A 25,279-nucleotide genomic window follows, 5' to 3' on the forward strand; every position below is an offset into this window, starting at 1 on the left:
AACGGGTGTGAGAGGAATAGTATTTAGAACTATATTCTCCTGTATAAGCTAAAGGCACCTGTTTGTAAAAGAAAATGCATGGCACGAAATTTAAATAAGTTTCAATATTTAAGAAAATGTGCAAATTTTGAAAATCATTGGTATAAAAATAAAGAAAATCAATAACGTTTTAATTTTATGTGGGTCTACTTTTGGCGTCAATGCACTGCACAATAGAACTTTTTTCTCTTTTTTTATAGAATACAAGTTCACCACGGCAAGTTGGGGTATTATACTATACAGGTATATATTTCTTTATGAACATTATCAATAGTAATAAAATGCAAACTTCGAAAAATGTATTCTACTATGGTGTCGTAAAACGTTACCTTTGCTACGCCTTTTCCGTGTATTTTTATATAGAGAGTAAAATTTAATATTCGTAACATTTATAAGAGTACCTAATACCACTTTTTTTTGGAGGGAGGGGGTGTCCGTTAAAGGTGTCCGACGCTTGACGGTATCGCGGCAAAATCATTTCAAAAAGATGTTTATACTTTTTGAACGGATTTCTGTATCCATTCACAATATGTTTTACTCATGAATCGAGTGTTATAATAATACAATATAAATAAGTAAAAATATGGTAATTTGTAGCTACAATCCTCAGGACTCACTCAAAATATACCGGCGATAATATTTTATCGGGTATTATATTATCTTGTACATGGTTTTGAGTGTTCGACAATGTTTGTGATGTCTGCTGATCGATGGGGGAAAGGTAGGTATAATAGTTATAATATACACTGATACACTATACACGAAATGGTAGTTTAATGTACAGAATGGGTCGAATTTTATTGTTTTCTTCGGTCTCGCCCATTTTAATGATAGAAAACCACTAAAGTTTCCTATGCATGAATACATACTATTATACGAGTAGGTAAAATCATGGAAAATTCGATTTATATCATTAAGAACTACTATAAACAATGTAATGGATAAATACTATCAGATATATTATTAGTGTGCTCTAATTAGGTATATTGATCGATTATTAAGTATGACTATTCTAATTTTTTCTCCTTCAATCTTAATTCAATTAAGGATATTTTATTGAATACTTGTGACCAAAAGCCATTTTTTAAGTTTTGTATTTCTTAAAGAGCTGACAGGATGGACAGTCGATTGATGCATGTTTCTAAAAAAAAAGAAAATCTAAGGATACTTATGGAGCTTACAAAGAAAGTAAAACTTATCGCTAGTATTCTACTAGAATAACTGATAACAAACATTTTATTGATTTTTTACAAAATATAATTATTAAGAATGGAATAGTTTAAGAGAAGTATTAAATTAAAGAAAACTGTCAACAAAAACATTGATTATTTTGTTTTTGTTTGTCTGGTTTTTTTTTTTTTTTTTTTTTTAATATTTTAATAACAGTTGTACTATATTAATAATTATAATCATGATAGTTCTTAGGTTTTATAAATTAAGATATTATATTTTGCTATTGAAGGATCACAACCTAATGTACTTTTTAACTGGAGTAAACAAAATAAGAAAATATCCGATAATTTCCGTTGTTTATTTTCTGGTTTTCCGTTGTTTTCCAGAGGGTTTTGTTTTAAATTAGAAAAAAAATACTTTAAAAATAGCTTTTGTGTATATGATTAAAGAAGTAATACACGTTTCGTTACTATACCAAATATTGACGCTTACATATTGCAAAGCACAAAAATAATCTTAAAATAAAAACCATTTCAATTTGAAATGACTTAGCACTTATATGTAAAATATCACCTTATATTTTTCTAATTTACGGAAAATTTGACAGAAAAACGTTAAAAATTGCTCGTATAATATTTTCGTTTGCAATACTTTTCTGATTTTCAGTGTAATATTTTACCTATTTTTAAATTCCAGTGCAGTATTTTCCTGAGTAATAAATTTCAAATTCTTAAATTTATATGTACCTACGTAGTAATAAGTATACTTTCCGTATGTCTATGTTGTAAGAAAATCAGTGTTTTTAGCAAAAAGAATAGGTTTTATTTTATAAAGTTCGTTTGCGAACTAGTCGCTATAAATCGCTATTTTCAAATGGCAAAATATTTTCCAGTCTTATTATAGACCAACGGCAATAATTGGATCTTTTAAGAACTACAATAACCATATACTAATTTAACTGTAATTTATTACTTGTACAAAGAAAGAAAGTAACATTAAAATAATTGTAATATGCGAACTATTTAAGTAGGAACATATTATATTTGTTTAGTAAAGTTGTATATTATTTTACAGTTTCTTACAATTAGGTATATCACAAATCGAATTTATTTATTCTTAAAGCATTTAACTAAAAGCCACTGAATAACTGACAAAAAATAAAATATATAAATACATTTCTTATTTATTTATATAGCCGTGTTATTTTTTCGAGTGATTTCAAGCTGCACAGTACATTGTTTTTCAGACAAACGCTATTATTCGTTTTGCGACTTCTCTTCGTCAGTCTTCAATGAGCCTTAAAAACTGCCAGCCGTTTGGAAAAATAAGGTGTTTACATTCAGCGTAATCCTACTATTTCTACAGACGCAATAATCCGTTTCCCAGCACAAAAGTTTTCCCGAAAAACAAATGTAGTCCCGGAAAACGTAACGATAATTTCCTGTACGCCCCCGGGGAACTCGAGTGCGGCTGTGGACGTCGCGTCATGGCGTATACGCGAGGGAACCTCAACAACGACACGCGTCGTCCGCGCGCGCGTGTGTGTGTGTGTGTGCGCGCGCGCGCGCGTGTGTGCGCAACACTTACCTCTGGACGGCCAGGGCGAGCGTGAGCCAGATGGACGCGGTGTGGAACAGCGTGGGTATGACCTCGTTCATGGCGTACCACGCGTAGCACGACTCGACCGGCGACAGCGGTTTGTAGTGGTTGCCCAGCGTGTACATGTAGAACAGCCACGGGGCCGGGAACAGCAGCGTGAACATGTCGGACAGGGCCATGGACATGAGCACCACGTTGGTGGGCGTGCGCATGTGCCGCTTGGACAGCACGACCACGATCAGCGTGTTGGCCACGATGGTGACCAGCAACAGGAACGGCATGACGAACCCGTACATGGGCCGGGCGTACCGGACGGGCATCTCGGTGGTCACGTTCAGGTAGCCGGCGCTGTCCGTGTCGTTGCCGACGACGCCGCCGCCGTCCGCCGTGCCGTTGAAGTCGAACAGGCCGGACAGGTACGTGGGCACTATTGCCGTGTAGTTTTCCTCGTCCATCGGTCCGCCCGCGCCCCGCGCCAGCGCCTCGCGTTACCACTACTGTCCCGCTTCCGGTTCGCCGCACCACTTCCGCTGCCGATACCGTGACGGCTCCTCTACGACCGGATGCTGGCGGCGGCGGTGGCGGCGGTGGCGGTTGTGGTCGTGGCGGTCGCCGTCATCGTTCGCGGTCTACACGTCGTATATCGCGGGTCCGGTGACCGCGGAGGTATCGCAATACCGTCGGGCGCGAGGAGGTGCTTGGCGGCGAGTGTGCGGGTGACAGCGACGTCGAGTACCGCGGCGGTGTTGGCGCGTCGGCCGCGGCGACGACGGCGTTCGACTTTGCGCGATCTGCTCCGAGGAGTATGGGTCGAAAAACCAACGTCCGGTGTGTTATTGTTGGTCCGTGTTCAAATGCAATTGATTCGGTCGACTAGACCTGAAAAATAAAAACCATGAGCAAATAAATAAACAAAAGTGATGTTATTGCGAAGAGACAACTGCGAATAAATCACGTTTTCGCGTCTGCCCGACATTCGTGCGGTCTCACGTTCGTTAACAGGGTTAGTAATACCTAAGTGATCGTGGACTATGTAGCTCGGGGGGGGGGGGGGGGTCTACCGAATTGTTTTAATTTCTATTAGGAGCTTATAATAGGCCATAGCATCCGGTTTTATGGCCGTCAGTGTCGTTGTTATTACAAGTCGTAATCACCACCACAAGATAGGTACTAATAATATACACCACTACCGTTGAGGATGTGGTCAAACCTTGTTTAATTGTAATTTATTACCTAATATGATAGTATGTATTCGTGTACACGCGTTTTAGAGATTTTTACTATAATCTCTATAATAATTGTGCTAATTGACTCAACGAGTTATTTCTTCCGTAAACGTCATAAACATTTTAATATCTCTGTATCTTTTGCTAACATAAATATGTTTTTATTTATTACTTTACATTAAAATTTCGTTTTGAATAAAATTATATTTTGCCAATAGGTATCTATGACTATTATTATTTTTTTGAAATTTAACTATTAGACTACACGAATATTGTAATGTACGCTGTATATATAAGTCCATTCCCGCTTTTTGAACTACTTATTCTAGATAAGTCTGCAAGCATAAATAATTAATAGTAATTGTTATACTCTAAGAAAACGTTTTTAAATTTTTTGATGCATATACCGTGTAAAAAAAAAAAAAAAAAAAATGTATTTACGAGTTTATACAAAACTAAACTTAAACTAAATAAAAATAATGTTAACTTTACTAACCATGTTAAAACGTTATATTATCGTCGTGTAGAGTAAAATACTATAACATTAAGTACCTAAACAGAATTATAATTAGCGGTGAACATTGATTGATGGTTCCGGTACAATGCATTATGTATCCCCATTTAGTAGATATTTTATGGAATAGTTTTTCACATATAATAATATTTACAATTAATATATTACTATTTTATTTGTATTATATTGTTATTGTATTCGACGTCAGACGCTACTGAAAAATTCATAAAATATGTGTATAATGTGAATGTAAATTTTATACTTTATAGTTTTATACGTTGCTATTAAATTTTATGCAATTAATTTGTTACATACATTTGTTAAGATAAAATTGATTTTTTTCTTCATGTAGAAACGGAACAGTATAACATTATGCATATAATATGCTTATTGCTTATATTCAACTTATCCCCTATTCTCTCCTAAACATTACCCCTAATAAAAATAGTAATTGATCATGTTGTATTTTACATGTTTTAATACATGTAAAATAAAAAAAAATTTTAAATATGTCATGTTTTCTTATATCTACGATTTTTTTATTTTTCGATTAAATACTAAGGTAATAGACATATTTAAATAGTTTATTTTGATAAATGTATTAGACAAATTAAATATATTTTCTTTGAATTCAAAAATTCAGATACCTAGTTAAGTATTCTAAAATAACAACAAATTTAATGAAATAATACATTATCATAATAAAAAAATAAAATAATAAAATAATACATTATCATCATATTTAAATATAAGTGAAGCATGGCTTTGGAACCCAAAGAACTGTTGTAAAATATAAATATTTTTGTAAAATAAATACACAGTATGGTAAAAATAAAAAAAATTAAAAAACAATTTGTAATATTAAATATAATATAACAAAATTATTTCACAGTTGAAGTTGAAAACATAAACCAGATGGCTTCAATTATGTGTTCAAAGAATGTAAGTACCAACTAAATTTAATATTTATTTCAAAATTAACTATGTGACATCATTCTGGATCATTTGTTTAGATCAAAAGACATAATTGCATTGTTTCAAAATAATTACTTTTTATTTTGATTAAGAAGAAACGAAAAAAATAATTAGTGTTATATAGCATTTAAAATCAATACTTCTAAACATATTAAGTAAGGATTTTAATATTTGCAAAACAACAGAGAAAAATAGTAAATACTAATTGCTTAGTAAAATTGTGGATACATCAAAAATTGTTTATTACTAGAATATTAAAACGTATAATCTTTAATTAAAGTTATTGTATTGAATTGTATAGATCGTGTTCTTTTAAAGAGCAATTCAAAATTATTCAAATAACTGTTAATTAAAATTATAATTTATGAAGTGTAATTATGTTATTAGTACAGGTGCACATAAATAACTAGTTGTTATATACTATAATTACTACTATAATTCAATCACTATTTAAAAGTATTCAATCAAAATAGATAGTAATTTAAATGAAGACTTTAAACGTAAACAAAAAATAATGTACATATTTTAAACTCATTACCATAAAGATAAAATATTATTTAATGTTTTAATGTCAATTCAATGCGTACCTACCTAATCTAATATTGGTCTCACTAATGGCAACAATGTTACTAGCGCAACGATGCTCAACACTGAGTTACTGTATATTTTTTTTCTTATTCGTATTTAATAGATTCAGAGTAAACCATTATGTTGTTTTTACTGTTTACGACGTTATAATAGATATATCATACGATACGTGTTGCGTCAGTGAGCCTCTCTAACACCTATCGAGGTTGTCACTGATCACACGGTCCTCCGGAACCTTGGAAGTGATGGGGGGAGCTTACGAAGTAATTAATTAAGTGAACAAATAATAATAATTATACGGAATATATATATATTACAACAAACAATATAAGGAGAGCACCATTAATAACGTATATATATATATGTATATGGGGGGAATGGGGAGCACCACCCTGAAGAGAGCTGGACCTCGATGATGAACTTCAACGAAAGGAAGCTGATCTGCTTTTCGTTCTTGAGCTGTGGAAAACCTCCGGAGCTGGAATCGACCACGTGGATGTCGGAGAGCGCCGAACTGCAGTACACGCGAATACGGATCACGTACACGTATATAAGATTAAATGGCTGAGCACGAGCGAACGGTGAGATTGGAGCGTGTAATCACCATTAATATTGGGAGCACAACAAATTGAACAAATTATGCGATTTGCAAAAAGACGAGAGCACGTGAATAACGGACGACGGAGCAGAACGAACGAACAAAAGAGCCGTTGGCGGCGGCGTCCGCATCATTACCCGGACCAGGGCGGCGGGCGCAACAGTGTCACCAACATTAAGAGTGACCGAGCGCGGTCGTGGATCATATGTCCAAGACCCGGGGCAACGTGAAGTGGGTACAATGGACAAACGGATCGAACAATACGCAAATAATGTTTTCTACTTCTATAAAATAATGTTTAAACTCATTGTAATATTTTTATTTTTTCTAGGCGTTTGGAAAATTTGAAATGGAACACTTTTTATGGAGTTTTTAAATCAAATTTTCGATTCATTATACTTTGAATAAATTATAATATTTAAAGAAGTTTAGATAATAGTTTTAAGAATGATCGGTATTAATTTAGATGAAAAATATAAGTTACAATTATAACTATTTAATAATATAATAATATTTTTTAACCTAGCCAGTAGCCTCTCTTTAATATATATATATTTAATGAAGAAAACACGGACGTTGTATATTTTTTTCTTATTATAAACTTAAGTAAAAATTTTAAATCACTGTAAATTATTTTATTTTATTTTATTGATCTAATTTAAAAGTAGGTAAATAAATGCCGATGGTAAAGTCTTAACACATTAGAATAAAAAAATAAATAATCATTTACTTTTTTTTTTATCAACTTGCTATTTATTGTTTGCGTAAGGTATTATATTAATTATATTAATATTTTAAATTGAGTCAAAAGAAAAATTTAATAATTTAAATTTTAAATTTAAGAAATACATTTACTTTTTATTTTTATATCCATAATAATTACGTGTTATATTTGTAGTTTTTATTTAATTTTAATTTTGAATTATTTTTGTTTAAAACACTGATAAGACCTAGCTAAAAATTAAAACAAAACATTGAACTTAACTTGATATTAATATCATTCTTTTAATTATTGTCCTAAAATGTTTTATTCAGCTCAAATTGTATTTAAGTTAACAATGACCCTAGTATTATGACTGTTTTACTCAATATTAATTGAAAAAAACATGAAACTTGTTTTTATTGTATTATGTACGTTAAAGTTACTTAAATAATCAATTCAAAATTAATCAAGTAACGTTAAAGCTGAATTATTAATTCAAAAACAAAAATATAACAATAGAAAATATAATAGCGCATTGCATGTTTATAATAAATGTGAATTTAAATTATAGCGTATATGTATTATGTATGTATAATACTGTATGTTGTGGTGTGTCAATATTGTCTTAGTTATAATAATTCATACATATTTAAACGTGTTGAAAAACTCTCATCGCTGCGGGTATCAGTGTAGAAATTATCAGCTGGTAAAACGTCGTCACTTGTCACGCGTTAAAAAGGTTCGACATGACATTTTGCATGATAATATCCTGTGCCCACCAAACCGATAAATATTTTTTATGATCGACATCCCACTATTATGGTGTATTGATTTTACTGACAATTATAAAATATTTTATATAATATTATTTACCCATTATAAAAAATATTATAATATTTAGTATATTATTATTATTATTGTATTAAATTCAAATTCAAAAAATATTATATAATATATATTCTTAGTTGCCTATTATAATATTATAATATATAAGCTAAACGTGTGATATTATTTAATTAAAAATTTTACTATAACATAATAACTATGTCAATAACTTAATTAATAACACGGTTCTTTCTGTTACCATTAATTAGCGATGGAGAATAATAACTCTTTTAGACTTAAATCATATAGATTTCCTAATACGCATAGATAGTTTTGAAAATTAAAAAATAGTATAAATAAATAATCATATTGCATATTATAATTCAGTGTCCATTTTTTCGTACACTCATTTAATTTGTTTATTAATACGTGTGTATAAATATAATACAGATACATTTTTCAATTATTTAATTATAACGAGTTCGTTTCAAAGATATAGGGAAGTATGTTCGTGTTTTTGCAGGTGGACAAGCTCCCTTGTTCTGTCCTTGTACACCATTTATTGAGTAGGGGCTAGAATTTCCGCGGTGAATTCTAATTAATTACATCAAACCTTATTCAACGTATACGCGCACGTGCATATATTATGGAATATCTACATCAGTACACCATAATATTATTATATTACATAATATTGTATTCACGTATCATAGAACGAGGGAAGTAAATGTTAGCTGAGCGAACACATTTTACCGGAAAACAGAGGTTGAAGCTTGTTGATGAGCTTGTGCTAGATAGTCTAAAGACAAACTTACTTTTATCTATTGAATATGTTACTAAATTTGATATAAAAATCAATAGGTATAATATTGACTGGTCTGAAGATGGTTTAAATACACGATTAACATATATATTGTCTGTAGTTGAAACTTCTTGTTTTATATCATTCATTTTGTTGTTATGAAAAAAATGTTGACACCACAAAAGCGCTAAACTTGAGGCATCACTTTGTAACTTTTGTGATAAAAAAAAATCTACATATTTATCACGAATTTTACAACTCTATAATTTGATAAGTTTAAGAATGAAAAAAAAATAAGAATGACTAATAGACTCATAAATAGTTGTGTACTGTAATATTATTTTCTAAGACTATTTATAGATATTAAGTATATACTAAAAATGACTAAATTTACTAGCAATAGTAACAATTCAGAAAATCATTATTTTATAAATATTTGATACCGTTTGTTATTAGTTTAGCAATATACAATTTATAACCTTTCGTTGAATTTAAAATACAAACATCGTTTATATAGCCACATGATATATTACCCTTGTTGTTCAAATGAACAGTGTTTTGAAAATAAAGAGACTACCATTTCTACAGTCAATATGTTATTATTCCTAAAACTATTTAATTGTATTGGTTTGGTCAACCAATGACCATTAAAACAACTTTCCTTTGCTTATCGTGTCTTATATGTTATTCTGTAAATGTGACTTTATTTGTCTTATAGCTCCTTACCACTAAAATAAGTAGGTTTCTTATCACTAAACGGGATCTTAATTGTTAATTTGATTTTTAACAGTTAATATAACACTTCTACGCGTTTTAAACATAGTAAATCTTTTCTTGCATCATCGTTACTTTGTACCGTTTCATAATGTATGTCCAGAAACGTTTACATTTTCTATTATTTGAATATTTCAACTCATAGTTCAATTTATTACTTTTGTAAGATGTGAAATTATGATCATTTTATATCTTTCCTCGACAAGATATACTTTAAATAATATATTATAATCGTTTTTCGCATTAAATATTAATTTATTTTAAACTTTTTACAGTAATGGAAATTATTATGTGAAAAATAATTATAATTTTTTCAGCGAATGAATCACATAAATAAATGCATATATTATATAAATTAATAGTACTGGTAAGTTATACGAATCTTATAGTTAATGCATATAACATTAAATTTTATTTTGTTTTATAGTAATTTTATGGATAAGTGTTCATTTTTATTGAAATAGCTGTATAGTTAAATTTTAGAAACAGAAAAAAGTAAAATCCATGATATTAAAAGTAATACGATCTATAGGTATAACATTTATAAATACAAAACGAATGATGAAATTTGTATTCAGTATTTAATTTTCAAAACCAATATAACTATTATTATTGTTCATTTTGTACTAAAATCCATAAAAAAAATAATATGCAATAGAAGTCGTAATAACACTACCCATAGTATAACTGATTGCTGTGTTAATAGTATATTTTATTATAATTTAATCAAATTACACTAAATTAACTGTTATCCGTTTTCTTTCAGTTTATCAGTATACACTATACACGAAAACACGATGTACTCTTCAAGTCTTGGTTATAACTTATAAGATAAAACAAGAATACCAGTTGTTAAGATTCAAGATACTGAGATAAACTGACTTATTGCGTATATTTTATATTGAGCTATGGAAACATTATGATCGAGCGCTAGTTGGAGGTGAGCAATCACAGAAAATAATGAAATATAATAATATTTGTTTTATTTATAGCCCATCGATATACAGTAAAATTTAAAACGCCACAATATCATCGATTTTCAATTTTATTTTACCTAACATATTATGATAGTAAAGTTTCGAAATTAATAATTACATTATTTTTATAAATGCGGCAATTCTCTGATCTCTAAACTCGATAGGTATAATATGATATAATAGTAATCATTACGATTTTTTTCCTTTTTATTTTTAGATTGATAGGATTGTTAAGACTTCTAAATCTTCTGTAAAACATCTCCGACTGTACAAATAATAATAAATATATAATTTAATGAAAAACCGGCAATTATAAATTTTAAACAATACAAAATGTAATTAATACAACTTAAAAATTACAATTATTTTAAAACAACTATCATTTTCATATCCAAATCTAAAATATAAAGTGTCGAAAAATAAAAATTATCTCTATGAAATGAGTATTTTTTCGATTACTATATTTGGTATTATGAATAGTTATTTGAAATATTTATGATCTACTGAGATAATAAAAAAAATAAATATAATTTATGAACTATGTCCATTAATATAAATAAATATTTATAACTACTGTTGTAACATAACTCATTAAAATATTTAAAAATGCAAGTTACACATTTTAATTTTTTTCAATCCAATTAATTTTAAATTATATAATTTATTACATTTAGATACCATTTAAATTTAAAAGACTATTCTGTTAAATATTTTAATTATCATGAGATTATGTTTTATCCGTAAAATAAAACTTGTGTAGAGAGTACAATATGCTAAGACGAAGCTTAAATAGGTACTAAAAATAATATGCGTAACTCAAAAATAACAATTATTTGTTCGACTGCTCATATAGGTGTAAAATTATGGGTAGTGTGAGTTGTATTTATGATATAATAAATTATACAAAATATAAAAATTGAAAAATGAATTATTTTACCTGTGTTAAAATACAATTATAAAACTTTTTAATATTGTTTATATATCGTACATCTTTTAAAATATATTTTTAATTCAACATCTTAAAACCCAGTAATTTGTTAATAGTATGGTCTAAAGACTTTAAAGGAATTTATAATAGATTATCATTATTAATATAACTGATTTTCATTGATATTAAGTTTTATATTTTTAGATACCTATTTAAAAGTTGGTATATATAAAGTTAGTTGCTACATTGTTAATAGCTTTCGTATTTTTATGATTAAAATTTGTCTTATCTTAAATTTAATTAATATGGATTTAATTACATGATGCGGTATGATAACATTATTATAAACATGTTAAATAACTAAACCGCTGTGTTTACCGTGAAATAATAAACCAAGTAAGTAAACCGATAATAATAATAATAATAATAATAATAAATACATTTAAAAAAAAAGTACACATCAACTATGATATAAATAATTAAATAAATGAACTGTAAACATTGTTCATATTACATAAAGGTATAATACGGCATGCAGAGATTGGGTTATTATATTAATATCATGATACAACTATGTGTTATGGGAAGATAATGTCAGTGCCCATCTGCCATCCAAAATACGAATGACAACGTTATGAGAAAAAATCACGCCAACTCGGCAATGACAACATAAATAATAATAATAATAATATTATCAATCACAGCGTGAAACAGACGATAACAGAAAAATTATACAATAAATCACGTATCAGATGATTAACCCGAACGATTGGCTCACCGATTGGTATCACTTTCGGTGGTACGTTTATGCTCGACGTTGACCGTCTAGAAAATTGATGGACGATTATACGAGTAATGAACCGCTTGAAAATCCGCACACATTAGGTACTTTTACAGAATGGGTAATAATAAAAAAATAATAAGACGACGATCGGCGCGCACTAAACCATTTGCCCGACGACGCTTAATACGATACAAATAACGGAATAATCAAGGCCGGTCATGTAGTACGTGTCGTCCGCACTCGTGTGCGCTTCATAATATTAAAAGGAAATATAAGAAAAATTTCCGTACAGCATACCTGCGCGTGTGCGTGTGTAAACCTCTGCATCCGTGTACATGGAATAGGACATTAAAACGTTAAGACTGCACCGACACAATTATACGAATCGTCCGTGACACGCATTACCGATCGGCTACATTATGACGTGTTCTACCAGAGCATATTTTAACATATAAAGTAGGTGGCGTGAGTGTCACTTAGTGAAAAATCAGTGCCACTTTGTGGTCAATGAATGTGCCTCATACTCTATGTCACAAGTAGAAAACATAAAAGATACCCTAGGTAAGTATTTGAACTTGTCCTTATGACTTTAATGATAGTGCTACCTAGTAAAAAATTCTTAAAATATACTCTGTGTTATACGTACAAGAAAAACACAGAGACGTCCGCGCCAACAATAATAATAAATCAATAACACATAATATTATAGAACGGACGAAACGCACACGACGGCAGCTCGACAATCTCTTCGCGATTGCACTGGTAGGTCTGTTGTCGTGACAAGTGGAGGAAGGGGTTGAAGGGGTCTGGAATATTTTCGTACCTCGTCGATGATCGTTTACCAAAACAGGCAGGTACTGGACAGGCCGACTAATATAATATAAGATATAAAATAGCCGTACAATGTTTTCTTTCAGGTCGATGACGTGATATGCCTAAATGGCAATGTTTACATTTTTATGACGTTTAAACGCTGATTTATAAAGATAAGTATAAATATAATCGAACACACCGCTATTGTTTTCACTGAATTGTGTCATCACTCCTGAAAAAATTTCCGTTTATGTAAAGATATAGAGACCACGACTATCTAGCCGTTTAATTTGTTTATAAAAATAATTATTGTATAATGTGTATAATTTTTGTTTAGATAAGTTATTTTTAACAATTATAATTCATGACATTTTAATCAAAAAAATGATTTGTTTTTAATCGTTAGAAATATAACTTGGTAGTAATAGAAAAAAACGATATAGATTAAAATTTATAACTTTCCTACTCGTTAAAAGTTACTTACTACCTGCGTCTACCTACGTGTACAAAAATATAAATATACAATAGCGGAATTGGCATAATGGAGTTCTGAACTGCTGTCAACTCCATGGGTCTGATAGAAAAGGAATTCGTTGACAGCAATTCCAAAAATGAACTATTATGTTTTATAAAAATAAGCATATGAAAATATTGGGGCTCAGCGGAATTTCAGTATTCATTCATCCTTGCCAATTCAATAATGCACCTGCAGTAGGTACATACGGCTTATTCTTAATCTGTATTTTATTCATTTATCATTTTAATATAGTGGCTTACCAAAGTATTTTAAAGTATTTTGGAAATGTAAAATGCATTTTGATTTTAAGTACCAAGAATTAGATAGAAGATTTTTGATTTTATTTGAATTAGGTATTTACTAAAAGTTCCATTTCAGTATATAATATATATATATACATTGATATTTGTCTCATATTTAAAATACTATGGCACCGTATTATTAAGTTGAATATGACGTTTTAGTGAATTTTAGTTAAATTGATTGTATATGAATGTGTCAGTTAAGAACTTACTTAAATTATGTATAAGATACATATGAGTAGTTTCCAAAAAAAAAAAAAAATAAAAATATTTTAGTTCATATAACATTAGAACATACGTAGAGATTAGATAAAATGAGAAGTTGAGATGGATACGACATCTAACGAGATTAGAAAGAATTAGTGATGGATAAATAAGAAGTAATATGAGAATGATTTATTTTGTTGAAAACGTAAAAGATAACAGGCGCTGATAGTTTGTCTATTTTTTATAATTATAATACAACATGACAGAGCAGGAATCGACCAAAGAATGCTTAGCGTAATGTGCTGAAGAAATAAATACAACACATCATCTTATTAATTTAAAACGATGAAAGATTGTAATACCAAATCCAAAAACATAATATATGGTTACATATAAACAAAACATGGTAGAAAATACGAATTTCAAACGATGGATAATAATTTATTATCATCAGTTTTAAAGTAAGTAGGCTCTTTAAGCCATTGATATATAAAATGTATATAATATAATTTAAATGTAAACATAATTAATATAAATTATTTAAAAGTATATTAAATACTTTGGAAAATAACCGTATCAAAACCATAAAAACCTCCATTATGTTTTAAAGAAGTCTGAACAACATATAGTAAAAAAAGGATTACGCCTAATATTAGTGATAGCTAATATTATTTTATATCATATCAATTTATCATTATCCCATAGTAATTATTTAAAATTAATATTATAAATTATTTTACTAGTATTTTTATTTTTATTTTTTATTTAATATTAGTAAAATTATTCTAATTTTTGTTTTTTTTTTTTCAAATTACATGTTATAACTTGTTTTTGAAATGCATTATCCACTTTATGCCTAGTTCAAATGTTTTCATATATCTAAGTGGCTAAATAGTGTTTCATTGTTTAAAAATGTAATAATAATATCACAATTATAAATCATCTAGTTAAGTACATACTGAAGAACGTAACATATCCCATGTTTTCCTCTTTCAAAAAAATAAAAATAAAAAAAATACATTATTTTATGTCGGAGTTAAAGTACACTTTATTAGTTGGTATAATCAATGGTATAACATTTTGTACTTGAAATTTTGTTTTTGTTAAAATTTAATTAATTAAGCTGATATGTCGGTGCAACGCGATCTACATGGTTACATACTGCTGATTTCATAATATAATAGAAATAAAATACAACACTAATTAAATTTACGAAACATAATGTTTTTGATTCATCGATAATTAACTCTATTCATACATTACAAATAAGCACATACTATTTTTAAGCACCCAATATGTTTTAATCGCATTAATATTCTATGTAATTATAATTTATCTGCTATAGATAAACGTTGTTAATTACAATGAAAAGCAACTAGTCACTTTTTGGAGAATTAAACTGACATAAACTACGTAACCATACTTAATTAATTAAAAACCTTATCAGGGGCTTTCTGGTGATTTTCAAAAGTCGTGCACAAAATCATCAGATGACCACTCACATTTGACAATAAAACATTACAATGAGACAAATTTTTAAATTAAGTGTTAGGTTAAATAAAAGGTCATGCTAAAGAACTATGTTGATGTTTTTTTTTAAATTTAAAATTAATTAATTTTATTTCCATACATAGGTATTTATGTCTATGATGTATTTGTGATATGTTACGAGTACATGTAGTCAGTATAATAAAAAAAATTAAAAATAATTATTTCATTATTAAAGCATGGCATATTTAATAAGTGATAAATAGTATTTAGGGAGAACTTTTTAAAACTCCATTAGAGGTATTAAATCTCACCTCTTAGTTATGACAAATAAATCGTTTTAAAATAGAAAATTAAGTTATTTACATTTTGATTGTCATAATATTTTATAAAAAAAGTAGTAGAGGGGAGTAAAAAAATAAATATACTTTCATTAGATAATTTAAAGTTTAAATTAAATAAATTTTAAGAACTATCGATGACAACTACTCACAACCACAATATTGCCATTTATTATTTTTAGTAAAAGTTAGACATATTTTAATTTTGTAAAATATAATAATATTTATGATGTTACAAAAATTATTAGTAATGAAATAATATTAATCTTGAATCAATGAACTAATAAATATTGCAAGAAAATATATTTAAATATATATACATATTATATATATTTAGAGTGAATTTGAAATACCACAATGAAAACTGATAATGCTTGGAAAATATTTTTGATAGTTTATATTAGGTTCTGAGGGATGAATGTATAGTTTTACAAAAATATGCATTTTAATCAAATTAATTAATTTTTGTGTTGTTGTTATTTTTAGGAATAGTAAGAAAGCTTCAATCTTTATGAAAATTGGATAAAGTTGAAAAATGTCTAGTATTTTTCATATTAATCGAGATATGAATTTAAAACCAATTATGGAGAAATCAGAAATTTTAGCGACAACAGTTAAAAACAATTTTTAATAATATTTAAAAAAAAAAAATTCACTGTGAGGAATAAAACTTTTTTCGATTTTGTTCCTGTATATTACTATTTTCTGTAGGAACAGGATTTAGGCTAGGCACCTAAAATTCTCATCATATAAGTATTCCAATGTAAATGACAAATAAATTAATCTATTAATAAAAACATTATGTAGTATGTAATATGTTAAAAGTAAATAAAATGTTATGTATTAAATATATCAAAATTGATTGTGTTATATATTTATATTTATTTAATTCAAATATGTTACACATATTATTTTATACTCGTTATTAAATTATTTTTTTAATTACACTATCCAAAATATATATGATTCTTTCTACAGGGAATATTACTATTTTAGCTGATAAAAAATCTTAAGTATCTTTCGGCATATTGTTGTTATTTTTATACATATTGATATTATTCTAGACTCTAGAGCGATAAATTTATTGATTTTACAATAATATGTGTTTTTTATTGTTTTGTTTATTTTTGTGTTTGAAATTACATTTTGGAGCAGTAAAAATGTTCTGATTTTCAACTTTAAATCTAGTAGAATTTTTCGTTAAGTAGAAAATTCTCAATAATTTCTAAAATAACCAAGAAAATCTAAAAAAAATTCAATATTTAATACAACATTTCACATGGTTGCTCTGATTAAATTTGCAAATTATTTTCTAATAAAAAAATTATAAAATATTGAATTCTTATATCTGAGGTTTGAAAATGTAATAAATGTATAGTACAAAGTTCCTCGTACAAACTTTTTTTGCTTATAGAAATTTAAAATTTAAATTTGAATACAATTATTATTAAACAAAAAATAACGATTTTTGATATTTTGTAATAATTCAAAAAACAACAAAAACATAAATTATGGGGATTTAAAACTTTTGAGTAAGTATATTATTTTACTTTATTCCTGTCCACAATGACATTTTCAAATGAAATGTTCTTAGCAAACATTAATGTAATCTACCGTCTTACTAATTGTAAAATAAGTGATCATAGTAACAGTATAAATATATCATATGCTTTACTTATTAATATAGGCTGACGATGATTGTCTTTGTTCTAAATTGTTTTTTATATGTAATTATTTAACATTGAATTAAAATTGAATACATCCATTACAATAATTAATTCAATAACGAGGTATACTCTCGACACAATATATTATATAATGTATAATGGAGCGTATACCTGTATCATTCTTTATTTGTGTTGTTTTGTAAATTTCATAATTTTATTTTTTTTCTTATTGCATTGGTGTATAATTTAAACTATTTCATTTTCCTTTTATATTTTAAGGTTTCTAGTACTTAAATAATTTATTCAAAAAATACATATATATATTGAATATGTAAATTGTATAGTTTAAATATTATATTGGTGATTTATTATATTTTTATAAATTACATTGTTTTGTGGGTTGATAACTATAGTAAAAGGAAAATGTTAACTTTACAATATAAATTTCAAATAATAAACATTTGTTTTTTAAATATCATTAAAAACAAAAAGTATAAATTTAGCATTGCTTCACTCAAGAAATATTTGACATTATATTTGTGCATGAGTCGAATTTTAGTTTGGCTTTGGTTTCAGATATTTTTACCTACTGTAATGATTACACGGGATTTTGGTAAAACTATATTATTTTAATAGATAATTTATTTTTATATGTTAATAATTAACCATTACCAAGAAAAAAAACATTTTATGATAAATAATTTACATCTTCTTTGAGTTTTATTTGAAAACTTATGAATTAATGATTAAAATTAATGACAAATTAAACTTGTTAATTATTTTTAAAAATGTTAACTTTAACGCAATATTTAACCTGATCAATTTCAACAAGTACAAAGTTAATTTTAAAGTAAAATTTTCGAACTCTTACGTCGTATTTGTGTTTAACAGATCTGAACAGCTTTATATATTAATATGTTACACTCTTTGTTTGTTTTACATACAATATAGGTAGTTTATCGCGTAATAAATATAAATTATAAAATATGTTATTGGATTAAATGTAATTTAATTATTCGAAGATCTTTATTAGATTGATATGGGCAAGTTAAGTGTATAAATTGTTATTTTTGATTTACGACGTTAGTTGAAGTTTTTTTTTATCGTTTTTATTTTTTTATTTCTTACTATTTTTGTCATTAATAATCTATTATGTGATTCAATACTACTGCTATGACGCATAACTGTATTAGAATTCTCAAGAGAACCCACGGAAGCAATTATATTAATATGAGCCAATTAACATAGAAGACGTACATTTATTTTCGTGATATAAATTCCACATTGGTCAATATTATGCCATGTCATTTTTGCAATGGCAGTCAACATTTTTAGACGAGCAGCATGCATTCGTTGTTTTGACATGAGATCCTCATGGGTGGGTGTATTTTTGTGTTCAATTGGTTCTTAATGTAGGTTGTGTATTAATAATGTGTTTGACGTAGGTACTATAAGACATGAGTATATATTTATTCAAGTGAAGTTTCAATAATGGGTGTGGCTGAAAATCGGTTATTGTTTTAATTTTGATAAGTTCAATGTTTTGGTTGTAGGTACTTACATATAATTATATACTATGTTATAACAAAATATTTGGAAATTTTTGTTTATCGATTATTATTATTATTTTATGTAACCATAATATCGGTATTATTGTAATTGCTATTAATTCAGCTTATTACTGTTATAGTGTCATTATAAATAACACTAAATTCATAGTTGAATCTTTATTTCATTGAATTTGAATGTGTATTTGTTATATATTTTACTTTTATTTTCAAAAGGTATAAACATTATTGAATTTTTTTAAATTTAAGTTTGGTACATATAAAATATAAAGTAATATGTAATGTATATAAATAAACAAATTATGTGTATGTTTTTATAGATGAACTTAATAATCAAACATAGTCTTTACAACATATTGTTTTAATAGTAAAGGTTCTTGTAAAATAAAGTTATGAATTCCTGTAGTCTTCAATATTAGATTACGTATCCAAGAATTTCTTTCATATTTTTGCCATAAAACATGAATAAAAATGTTCATTAAAAGTTTCACACGTAATTTTTACTGTAAATATTGGTCATTTTAATAGAATTTCGACTTATTTAAATTTTTTTTTTTTGGTTTTAATAATTTAATAATTTAAAATGTTTATACATTTTGTTAAATGTATATTCCTACAATATTTATTTTATTAAAATCTCACACACAAGTACAATGTTCGTTATTTATATTCTTATTTTTTCTGTAACAATCATGTAGTGGTTGTATTGGTACCAAAAGAGAGTATCATATATACGAATTAATTAAATAAATATTATATTTTTTGAAGATCAATAGGTCATTTACTGTTCATCACTCTGATTTCATGAAATAAAAAAAGATCAAAGTAAACTTGATAATAGTACAGTTAAACCTCTCTGTAATGGAATCATGGAATCGGTTGGGACCAACATTTTTTCCGTTATAAAGAGTTTTCCGTCATAGAAAGGTAGAAAATTATTTATTATTTACACTGGGACTATTGACATTTTCCGTTATAAGGAGGATTCCGTTTAATAGAGAGTCCGTTATAGAGAGGTTTTACTGTATTTCAATTTTTATTTATATGTCTGTCATCAGATTGTAACTATAACGAGTACTCAAATTTTTTATTCAAAAAAAAAAAAAACGATTTGTCAAGATTGCTAAAACGATCACTCATTTGAATTCGCATAGTTAAACAACTGTATAATTATTATTATACGCCATGAATTAAAGGATTTCGTGATCACGCACTGTTTCCCGTAATAGGGATCACAAAAGTCCATTACCGAAAAAATAACTCAGAAATCACAGAATAATAATTCGTTTTGTATAATATATTATATATTTTACTTCGCGGGTGTTATACAGTATTATATATGTTACCTTAATTTAATTAGTTTTTATTACCTGTACGGTTTTTTTTCAAAATGTTCATAGTATCTAGGGTAGTTTATTACTTAAAATTGTTCAACCATTTTCTAAAATATAAACTATGTGTAATGAGAATATAAAAAGCACTAAGCGTAATACGCCATAACAATATAATATACTCTAACCATGTTTCATCAAGTTTGTTTATAACATTTTATATTTATTTATTAGAAGGTAAATTATACCTGTAAAACTCTGACTAACTATTATTACATTTAATGATACAATTAAAGTTATTTTATTTTATTTTACTATAATATATTTCATAATATGAATTATGCACGTAAAAGTTTAAAAATAAATAATTTCAACTATAAAACGAAATCGAGAATATAATTAAGGCTAAGTTTGTATTAAGTCTTTATTACACAAAAACAAATTAGTTTTATTGATCTCGTGACTGGTTACTGGTCACTGACACTGGTTATGGTTGACATTAAACATAAAACAGCTCATGTTTCTAATGAATTATATACTTAATACATCATTTTTGTTATTATACTGCATTTTTTTTTTTTTTTTTTTAAGTAGGTTTATTAAGATATATTTTTTTTCCTTTTATTTTTTTATTTGCATTAAATTTTATTGTTTAAACAATTAACATAAAACAATAATAAAGATAAAAATCTATCTAATTTTAAGTATAGTGTAGTATAGTAATTTATTAATTTAACTTAATATTTTTTTTAAAAAGGATTATAGTAACTACTGGATTTAGATATGTATAATGATAATATTTTCAATATTAATGCGAATTAAAAACGAACTTTTGAGCCCAGTTCCACTATAAGCTTTTCTAATGGTCTAATGGTTTCTTCAAACTACTGTGGATATAAGTACAATGAAAAGAACTTCTTAAAATCATTAATTATAGTTTGATTTTTGCATGAACGTTAAAACGGTTATGACCATATTATTAAAATTATTTTAACAACAAATACAATCAGATGACAGTATTTCAGATGGTCTTAAGCTTAAGTTTTATCAGGTTTTATGCAAGAGAAATAAAATTATCAATTCTGCCGTGGGTGTTAGTCTAATAGTGACTAGATAAGAAATAAAGAAAATGTTGCCAAATATAATGGTGAGTTTTCTTATCTTGTTGGTGTTCTGCCCAATGGTTTGTTTCTTTGACCATACAACATTATATAGGATTAAACAAAAGTATTAACTTAATGACACAGTATTATTAAAGACCAGTTCATACTATAAGCACTGAATGAATATTTTTGTATCTATAACAGAAAAATAAGGAAAAGAAGTAGGGCTATTTTTTTCTATACCATTAATATACATTAATATCTTATCCTGAGTTAATTAGTTAAGTAATTACTTATATAATTAAAAAAAAGATGACGTTATAATTTCAGAAATGAGAACATAAGGTATCATATAATACAAGGCTTGTTTGAATTTAATCAAACATGTACAATGTACATAAAATCTAAAAGTGCGGATGACGAAAATTATTTATCTAAAAAAAAAAAAAAATCAAGATCTGCTTATTTAACATTAAAATAACATTAATCATTTAATGTAAATTCTATGTAACATTATTATTATTATTGTATTGTGTGTATTTATTTGGTGTAATATGTTATAAGATATTATGTTTAAATTATATTTAATCATTTTAACATTAAAGAATAAAATAATAACTTACCTAACCATACAATAAAATCAGGAATAAATTGTTCTATTATTGTCATAGTTGATTGATTAAACAACATAACAACACAAATTTAATTTATGATACTATTGTGTAATTTTTAAGTTACTATGGTAATGATTTTATTTTTACAACAAAATAATTGTTCTCAGATAAAAAATTCATATGAGCGGATTGGATGAATTTTTTTCAATTTAAGTAGATATTTTAATAGACATTAAGTTCAAGAATGTTTATTGAATATAACTGAAAAACTTCGATGCAAATTTGACAATAATTATTGAAAAAGTATATTTTAAATATAAACAAACTAATGATTGAATAATCAATTATATGTCAAAAATATTCATTTTAAGTTGCTCAGTAAGTTATATAAAAACAACCTTAATCTGACCAAATTATCTAATAAATATTTTTGGTTTGATTATCATCAGTTTATTTAAATAGTACTATTTGTAAAATAAATATGATTCGATCACGAATTATTACACCTGAGATTATTAAAAAATCATATTTGAAATATGAATGTTCGAAAGACGTCGCTCTTATACTATCGTTGGAACAAAACTTTAACTGGGGAATCATAACAGAATTAAATTTGAGTCTTTTAAGTATAGTACACATTGTTGGATTAAGATTAGTTACAAATCTAAAATGCTTGACACTATCACACAACAAAATCAAAAAAATCGAAAACCTGGATTGCCTTACAAAGCTAGAAGAACTAAACCTTTCTTATAATAGAATTACATCAATTGAAAATCTTGATAATTTAATAAAGTTAAATGTTTTAAGTTTAAGTGGAAACAACATTAGTGAATTGAACAATTTGGATAATAATTTACAATTACAGGCATTTTATATAAACAATAATGAGATAACTGACATTAATCAAATTTTCTATTTGAAACGTTTCAAATATTTACAATGCATGGATTTATCAAACAATCCAGCTACCAATGGTAATAGAAAACTAATTGTTGATCAATTTCCAAATTTGATATATCTTGATAATATACATATAACGGCCGAGGAACGTTCATTAGTTGTTGAAATTAACGATGAATATAGTTTAGCAGGTTCAGAAATTTTGGGAGACTCAAACATTATTCACAAAGCTTTTTTAAACGAAACAGATGGTATACAGTTTTTCAATTATTTATACAATGAAGATCTTGATGCTGAATTGTTGAGTAAATGGAACTCAACTGTTCGGAGGGCTTTCGCAACATTACAGAAACAAATAACCGATAGTGCAATGCAATTATATAATACAAGTTTACAAAAGTAGTATAATTTAGTGTAAAAAATTGAAATATTTTTATTTAAATGTTTTTTTTTCAGACTGACGGTGAGAGATGAGATGTTTTCCACGTTCAAAATGAGTCATAACAAATTTGAAAGAAAATTAACTTACGAGAGCCGTGATATTATAGATGAATTTGAAGAAATAAGAAGAATAAGGATAGAACCTATTGAAGGGCAACTAATTGACATTGAAACAAATGAAATAACCAATAACCAGAATTCAATTCGAATTGAAAAAATATGTGAACATTTTTCAATTGAATCCTTTGTTTCTGTAACAGAAGATGAAATAATTGTATTGAAAAGGAAATTGCACGAAAAAAACATTTATATGAATAAAACCATAATGGATATGATAAGTAAATACACTAAGTTTGTAGAAGAAGAACTAAAATTATTTTTGGAACTGTTAGTCCCAATATTTTTCAATATGCGTGCAATTATAAGTACCTATACTGAGATACTGAGTGAAAATGTTAGGTTGGCCGTGAATAATCCAATAAAAATAATACCAAAAGAGTTCATTAATCACTTTGAAAATAGGTAAGTCTTAATTAATTAAACAATAATCAATTTAATTGAAATATAACATAATTTATTATGTATAAATAAAGTGATACGTTTTATATATACATATTATATTATCAAGTAATATTATAAGAAGTTACAAATAATTTGTTTGAAAAAAATTTACAAAATGTATAAATACAATTGGTATTTATTTATCTATTTTTTTCAATAAATCTTTAATGATTATCAAAAATAAAATAAGAATAATTTTACTCAACTTACCTATCTATTTAAAAGGGCATATGGCTTTTAGATTTGTAATAAATGATGCTGTAGTTAAGATGTCTGATAGACATATGGAAATGATATACAAGCGCGAAGAACTTCTTAATACTAATGCCAAAAAATGGGCTGAAAAATCAATTGAAGATTTAAAAAACTCTGAGAAGCAAAGATTTTGGATGGTATTTGAAGAAATAACTAGATATAGTGATAAAGTATCAATTTGGCTTAAATCATTAAAAAATAATTAATCTTATGGAAAAAAAAAATGTTTTAATTAAATAATTATTAGCAAAGTATACCGTACAAAGAATATAATGTTTTAGTTTAATTGACACATAAAATTATAAAAAAAAATGATTTAGTTTAACAGTATTAAATAATAAACATTATTATAACTAATTAATTATTATTAAAATAACTTTCATTTTATTGCTTGATTATAACAACTGATAATTTATTTATAATTATATAATTTAACTTTTTTCTATGTTCAGTAAGTTAATAAACAACAGCTTACAGCAGTAACTTCAACTATTTCCGCCTTCAAAAAAATTTTGTAGGTCATATTATAGATAATAAATATTTTAAACTTTTTAGACAAATATTTTTCTTGAAAAAAAAATTGTTTAGTGGAAAATTATAAAATAAAAATAAAGTTTAAAGTTTATTTAAATGTATTTAGTCGTTTATTTCAGTGATATTATA

At 26.7% G+C, this 25,279-nt stretch overlaps 2 protein-coding genes across 3 annotated transcripts in view; one reads left to right on the plus strand and one right to left on the minus strand.

The window, feature by feature from the left end:
- LOC112592478 (sex peptide receptor) overlaps positions 1 to 25,279 on the minus strand; it is a 204,376-nt gene that overhangs the window by 100,550 nt on the left and 78,547 nt on the right. For both annotated transcript variants that reach the window (XM_025336542.1, XM_025336540.1), the window contains one exon: positions 2,800 to 3,690. In XM_025336542.1, coding sequence (XP_025192327.1) covers positions 2,800 to 3,266 — 467 coding nt within the window. In that variant the 5' untranslated portion in view covers positions 3,267 to 3,690. The remainder of the gene's footprint in view (positions 1 to 2,799; positions 3,691 to 25,279) is intronic.
- LOC112592473 (dynein regulatory complex subunit 3-like) lies at positions 22,938 to 24,822 on the plus strand. Its single transcript, XM_025336535.1, has 3 exons — positions 22,938 to 23,758; positions 23,816 to 24,322; positions 24,603 to 24,822. Exons 1-3 carry the CDS (start codon positions 22,938 to 22,940, stop codon positions 24,820 to 24,822), a joined length of 1,548 nt encoding a protein of 515 aa, XP_025192320.1.

This window comes from Melanaphis sacchari, unplaced genomic scaffold, assembly GCF_002803265.2.
Source record: "Melanaphis sacchari strain LSU unplaced genomic scaffold, SCAv2.0 Contig177_pilon_pilon, whole genome shotgun sequence".
Classification (NCBI taxonomy): domain Eukaryota; kingdom Metazoa; phylum Arthropoda; class Insecta; order Hemiptera; family Aphididae; genus Melanaphis; species Melanaphis sacchari.

What these genes read in the sequence shown, in the direction of transcription:
- LOC112592473 (XM_025336535.1), top strand. Translation starts at nt 22,938, where the DNA reads ATGATTCGATCACGAATTATTACACCTGAGATTATTAAAAAATCATAT. An exon ending in TATAATACAAGTTTACAAAA is followed by an intron (nt 23,759 to 23,815) that starts GTAGTATAATTT and finishes TTTTTTTTTCAG; the next exon opens with ACTGACGGTGAGAGATGAGA. An exon ending in ATTAATCACTTTGAAAATAG is followed by an intron (nt 24,323 to 24,602) that starts GTAAGTCTTAAT and finishes TATGGCTTTTAG; the next exon opens with ATTTGTAATAAATGATGCTG.